General features: G+C 41.9%; 1 protein-coding gene across 2 annotated transcripts; it reads right to left on the bottom strand.

Moving 5' to 3' along the window:
* LOC102773289 (zinc finger protein 77) lies at positions 1-3,563 on the bottom strand. Of its 2 annotated transcripts, XM_006754088.2 has the most exons (3): positions 3,194-3,563; positions 2,091-2,280; positions 1-1,694 (listed from the first exon to the last, which is right to left on the bottom strand). In XM_006754088.2, exons 1-3 carry the CDS (start codon positions 3,327-3,329, stop codon positions 254-256), a joined length of 1,767 nt encoding a protein of 588 aa, XP_006754151.1. In that variant the 5' UTR covers positions 3,330-3,563; the 3' UTR covers positions 1-253. The 2 variants fall into 2 exon arrangements, with proteins under 2 accessions (XP_006754151.1, XP_015422890.1); XM_015567404.1 differs by lacking the exon at positions 2,091-2,280.
* Between the last annotated feature and the right edge of the window lie 2,553 nt (positions 3,564-6,116).

The raw sequence follows: 6,116 nt of genomic DNA, 5'->3' as shown, positions 1-6,116 counted from the left end.
TTACAATAATTAAAGATTTAATTCCTGCTCTGAATTTTCATGTACAAAATAAGTGAAGTGCTATATCTGAAGATTTTTCCTTATTCTTTCCATCCATACAGTTTTATCTCTAGTGTGTTTGCTCACACCACAAATTTTAAAGGAAGAATGAAGGCATCCCATGGTTCTTGTATTCAGTTTCTGTTCACTATATGTCTTCACATGTGCCTGCAGATACTCAAGATACGTGAAAACCTTCCCACATTGCTGACATTCAGGTATTTTTTTCACTGTGCGTTCTCACATGTTTTCGCAGGGATGTGGGATACCTGAAGGCTTTCCCACATTGCTGACATTCATCAGGTTTCTCCCCAGTATGTGTCCTCACGTGTACCCGCAGGTTGTCAGGATACCTGAAGGTTTTCCCACACTCCTTACATTCATAGGGTTTCACCCCAGTGTGTGATCTCATATGTCCTTGAAGGGAGCAGAGACGACTGAAGGCTTTCCCACATTGCTGACACTCAAAGGGCCTCTCCCCACTGTGCATTCTCACATGTATTCGAAGGGATGAGAGAAAACTGTACGATTTCCCACATTCTTTACATTCATAAGGTTTCACTCCACTGTGTATTCTCATGTGACCTTGAAAATGTTGAAGCTGCCTAAAAGCTTTCCCACACTCTTTACATTCATAGGACTTCTCCCCAGTGTGTGTTCTGGCATGTTTTTGAAGGTAAGAGTGACTAGTGAAGGCTTTGCCACACTGCTGACATTCATAGGGTCTCTCCCCAGTGTGTGTCCTCACATGTACTCGCAGGGATGCAGCATACCTAAATGCTTTCCCACAGTGCTGACATTCACAGGGTCTCTCCCCAGTGTGTGTCCTCACATGTACTTGCAGGTTTGCAGGAAACCTGAAAGCTTTACCACATTGCTGACATTCATAGGGTTTCACTCCACTGTGTGTTCTTACATGCCCTCGAAGGGAGGAGTGACGACTAAAGGTTTTCCCACAGTGCTGACATACATAGGGTCTCTCCCCACTGTGTGTTCTTGCATGTTCTTGCAGATTTGTGAGATACCTGTAGACTTTCCCACACTCCTTACATACATAGGGTTTCACTCCACTGTGTGTTCTTACATGTCTTCTAAAGTATTTAAGACTACTGAAAGCTTTCCCACATGCCTTACACTCATAGGCTTTCTCTCCAGTGTGAGTTCTCACATGTCCTGTAAGGTAAAAGTAATACATAAAGGCTTTTCCACATACTTTGCACACATGGATTTTCTGTCCACACGGACCTCTCACATGTCCCCGAAAGGATGAGTGGCAGGTGAAAGCTTTTCCACATTTCTTACACTCAATAGAGTTTTTATTACTGAGACTCTTCACATATTTCTTAGCTGCTCTCCCAGTATCCTGACATTTATAGGGTTTCTCCACAAGATCAGTTTCCTCCTGAGTACTCAGGCATGAAACCAACCTGTAGGGTTGTCCACATTCCTCACAGGGATGAGGTTCATGTCCAGTGGGAGATCTCTGCTGATTTATAAGGAAAGAACAATCCTTGAAGACTTTTCCACACTTAGTGCATTCATAGTGTTTAACTCCAGGGATATGTGTCTCATCCACAAGATCTGTGATCTGGTTCAGGATGTCTCCACATTGGTTACCTTCCTTAGTTTCACAGAGACTCTCCACAAAATGACTTCTATTCAAAACAGGAAACACACTATTAGTGATTAATGCTCATAAGTGATTTCTTTATTACAGATTATTGATGGTTCTAATGAGCACATATTTACCATTTTCAATGCACGGGTATGTTTTTGGTACTGTCTGCATTATTCTATCATGAAACAAGCTTATTGCTCTGGCTGAGCTAAAATAGGGCCATAACTTCCAGTGTTTCTTACATACGGGGTCTTCTGATCATGGTTTCCATCTGAGTTCTGTTTCAGACACTCAATAGCTACATCACATGTATGAAAATAGTGACTTGTGAAAATTCTCTGAGTACCCTACTGATTAGCTAGCTAGGTTTGTACTTTTTAATTTCAAGTTAGTCTAATACTACTGAGATCTCCTGTTCCCCTGTTCCACTCACCCCAGATGCCTCTCTTGAGGTTGGTGCTCATCTGCAATGTTATAAACTGTGAAGTTTTCTCTAAAAGCAGACCAGGAATCACTCCTTATGAATTGTAGTATTTTCTCTTCACTGGACATTTCATTCTCCAAATTATCCTGCCCAGGACATGATGCTTGGGTTTTAACTTGAGTGAAACAATCTGTAACAACTGATAGCATAATTAAATTAAATTCCTGGGAAAGAAATGATGAAATAAAGAACAATGTATGAATTTATTTCCATATACTGATCCAAAAGTATAAATAATTTTTATAAGGAAGAATAAGTTTATAAGCAAAGAAAAACTCTAAGGACCTTTGCTATTTGGGACTTTGACAATAATAGGAAAAGTGAGTCAAAATGGCAGCCTGGTCACTAAGAAATACTATTAAAAAAAAAAAGATAAAGACCAAATAAATATAAATGCTATAAAAAATGCAAAGTAGGGAGGAACGGCAGAATGCACATGCCCGAATGTTCCCTTTACAGGAGATGCCAAAGTCTTCTCAAGTGAGTGAGGATACAATAAAAAGTCCAACAGGAACGCAGGGTGAGTCACGTTTCTAACAGATTTGTCCAAACAGCAATCCCTTATCCAGAATCTATTCCTCCTGCGGGTTGTTGTTCTCTGGAGTTCTCACACACAGAGGCCCTTAAATGAAGCCTCTCTTCACAGCCCCCAGCTGCCCTTAGGAGATTGATGCCCTGCCCCTGGAGAAAAGGTCCTCATGATGGAGGATGGAGGGCAACACACAATCTATGAGAAGGGCCCATACTTGGGCTTCATGGATGAGAACCAAAAGCTGTTTTCACAGCAAACTGGAGACTATGCTCATTCTTACAAAAATTAGGGGGCCTCAGACTTTTGTTCAAGAGAAATAAAAAGTCAACTTAATATATAAAACTTTTTTTTATCATGAAAAAGATATTTGACTCTAGATATGTTCCATGAAGGCTTGGATTACATAAGTCTTTTTTAAAAAAAAAATTATATTGCCCTTCCTTGGACCCAATAAAAAAAGAACAATTGTAAGAAATACTTTTTCCTTACAAGACTAAGTGAGGGATAAAGCCATCCTTACCCACTGAGGCCAGGTTCCTGAAGGTCTCTAGCATCACTTCTCTGTAGAGCTTCCGCTGAGCACCATCCAGCAAAGCCCACTCTTCCCGAGTGAAGCACACAGCCACATCCGCAAAGACCACCGTGTCCTGAAACATCCCACATATTCTGTTTCAACAGGGCACCTCTTCACCAGCATGTGCAGGAAGATGGGGGAGGCTGGAACAGAACTCAATTCCTAGGACACCCCAAGCTCATGCTCTTTTGGGAAATGACAATAAGCAAGCAAATAAAATGCATTATAGTCAATAGTGGTAAGAGCTTGGAACTATGAAGCAAAGTACAATGGGTGATATAAACTTATCCTATATAATGAAAGTGTAATATGCAAATTTTCCCTGCAACTAGGAGTTCCTCCAGGAGTTCGACCGGGAGTGGGGCCGGCCGGGGGGAAGGGAGGAAGGCCCTGTCCAGCAGCCAACAGCCACTAAGGACTCTACCCGTGCATGAATTTTGTGCACTGAGCCTCTAGTCCAGCAGTTCTCAACCTGTGGGTCGCAACCCCTTTGGGGGTGGAACAACCCTTTCACAGGGGTCGCCTAAGACCATCGGAAAACACATATATAATTACATATTGTTTTTGTGATTAATCACTATGCTTTATTTTATTTTTTTTAATATATTGATTTTTTTACAGAGAGGAAGAGAGAGGGATAGAGAGTTAGAAACATCGATAGGAGAGAAACATCGATCAGCTGCCTCCTGCACACTCCCCACTGAGGATGTGCCTACAACCATGGTACATGCCCTTGACCAGAACTGACCCCGGGACCCTTCAGTCCGCAGGCCGACGCTCTATCCACTGAGCCAAACTGGTTAGGGCTAATCACTATGCTTTAATTATGTTCAATTTGTAACAATGAAATTGGGGGTCACCACAACATGAGGAACTATATTAAAGGGTCGAGGCATTAGGAAGGTTGAGAATCACTGCTCTAGTCCATACATAATTTAAAAGAATGGCTTTTACTGTTATATAGCAGATTCTGAGTATGTTAAAGACTGAAAATGAGTCCTGGCTGGTTTTTCTCAGTGGTTAGAGCATCAGCTTGTGGACCTAAGGGTCTCAGGTTCCATTTCTGTCAAGGGCACATGCCCCGGTTGCGGGTATGCAGTAGGGGGTATGCAGGAGGCAGCCTATCAATGGTTCTCTAATCATTGATGTCCCTCTCCTTTCCTCTTTGAAATCAATAAAAAATATATATATCTCAATAGAAAAAAAATATCCTGGGGTGAGGATTAAATAAAAGACTGAAGATGAAGTCATTGTTGAGATCATGTAGAATCAGATACTTGGCTCCTCAATAGTTACTGTCTCCAAGACCTGGAACCAGGAAGTCAGACAGTCATGAACACTGAGATCTCCAGTGCTGCTTGATCTAAACAGCTCTCACCTTGTAAGTCAACAGTGTTCTGGAGCCTGGTCTAGTCCCCTCATATCTGACAGAGGCAGAGACACAGCCCCTCCCCCGATGAGGTGGACACTGTGGGCATAGGTGTAGGCCAAGCCTGGGGCCTGGCACACCGGTTGGGTAAAAGGGGAACTTGGTTCCTGAAGAAATTTTGAAGCCAGCACGGCCTGGAAAATAAACAACCTTGTGCCTGGAATATGAGAAAAATCGTCCCACAGAGAAGAATTACTGAAGGATCTAATGGTAATAGAGCTAAAGACGACTCTAACAGAGAGAAAAAAACTACCTAATGTGTGTTTTAGAGCAATGTTGGGTTGGATGACATCACATCAATAAAATAAAGGGCAAAAAATTATTTTAAAAGTTGAAATTTTTAAAAACTGTGTTCTCTCAAAATCTAAACAAACAAACAAAAACAAAAACCCACACAAAACCAAACCCACAATTGTATCAAACACAGAAAAGGCAACACTACATCAACCAGGGTTAAACTAGGAATTGCTAATCACATACCTGATACCAGACATAAATACATACAGAAAACTCATAGGACCACAATTTTTTTTTAAATATATTTTATTGATTTTTTACAGAGAGGAAGGGAGAGAGACAGAGAGTTAGAAACATCGATGAGAGAGAAACATCGACCAGCTGCCTCCTGCACATCTCCTACTGGGGATGTGCCCGCAACCCAGGTACGTGCCCTTGACCGGAATCGAACCTGGGACCTTTCAGTCCACAGGCCGACGCTCTATCCACCGAGCCAAACCGGTTCTGGCAGGACCACAATTTTTAAAAAGGCAACAAGATAAAGACAAATAATATAATTAAATAATGGGCAAAGACTGTGAGCAGATACTTCTTAAAAGGAAAAACTCATATGGCCAATAAGCACCTAAAAGATTCTAGCCATCAGTCATCAAGAAAATGCAAGTCAAAACTAAAGCAGGTATCTGTTCACACTTCTAGGATGGCTGTGAGACAGACAGACAAGTTCTGGTGAGGATGTGAGGAAGTCAGAACCCTCACACATAGCTTATGGGAAGTAAAGCAGTGAAGCCACCTTGGAAGCCAGCCCAGCAGGTCCTCAGAATGATGAACATGTCTACCACAAAACACAGCAACTCCACTCCTGTGTGTTTACATAACCAAGAGAAGGAAAAACAACTACCAACACAAAACTAGTAAAGGTGTCCCAAAATTCACGCAAGAAGTAATTTTGGTCCTAACCGGTTTGGCTCAGTGGATAGAGCGTCGGCCTGCGGACTGAAGGGTGCATATACACTTTTGGGGGGTTACCTTAAGAGAAAAGAGGCAGGTTCTAACACGAGTAACTTGTAGCCACGTGGCATGTGCTTGTTAAAGGCAGTAAATACCTAATGGGCCCACTTGTCTATACAATAATATTCCTTTCAGGTGATAGGAACCTGCTTATCAAGAGGTGAATTGGTACTCAGCTAGCTTCGTAATGAT

This window comes from Myotis davidii, unplaced genomic scaffold, assembly GCF_000327345.1.
Source record: "Myotis davidii unplaced genomic scaffold, ASM32734v1 scaffold551, whole genome shotgun sequence".
NCBI lineage: Eukaryota > Metazoa > Chordata > Mammalia > Chiroptera > Vespertilionidae > Myotis > Myotis davidii.
The sequence above is the reverse complement of the archived record's forward strand: the minus strand, read 5'-3'. Positions and strand labels throughout refer to the sequence as shown.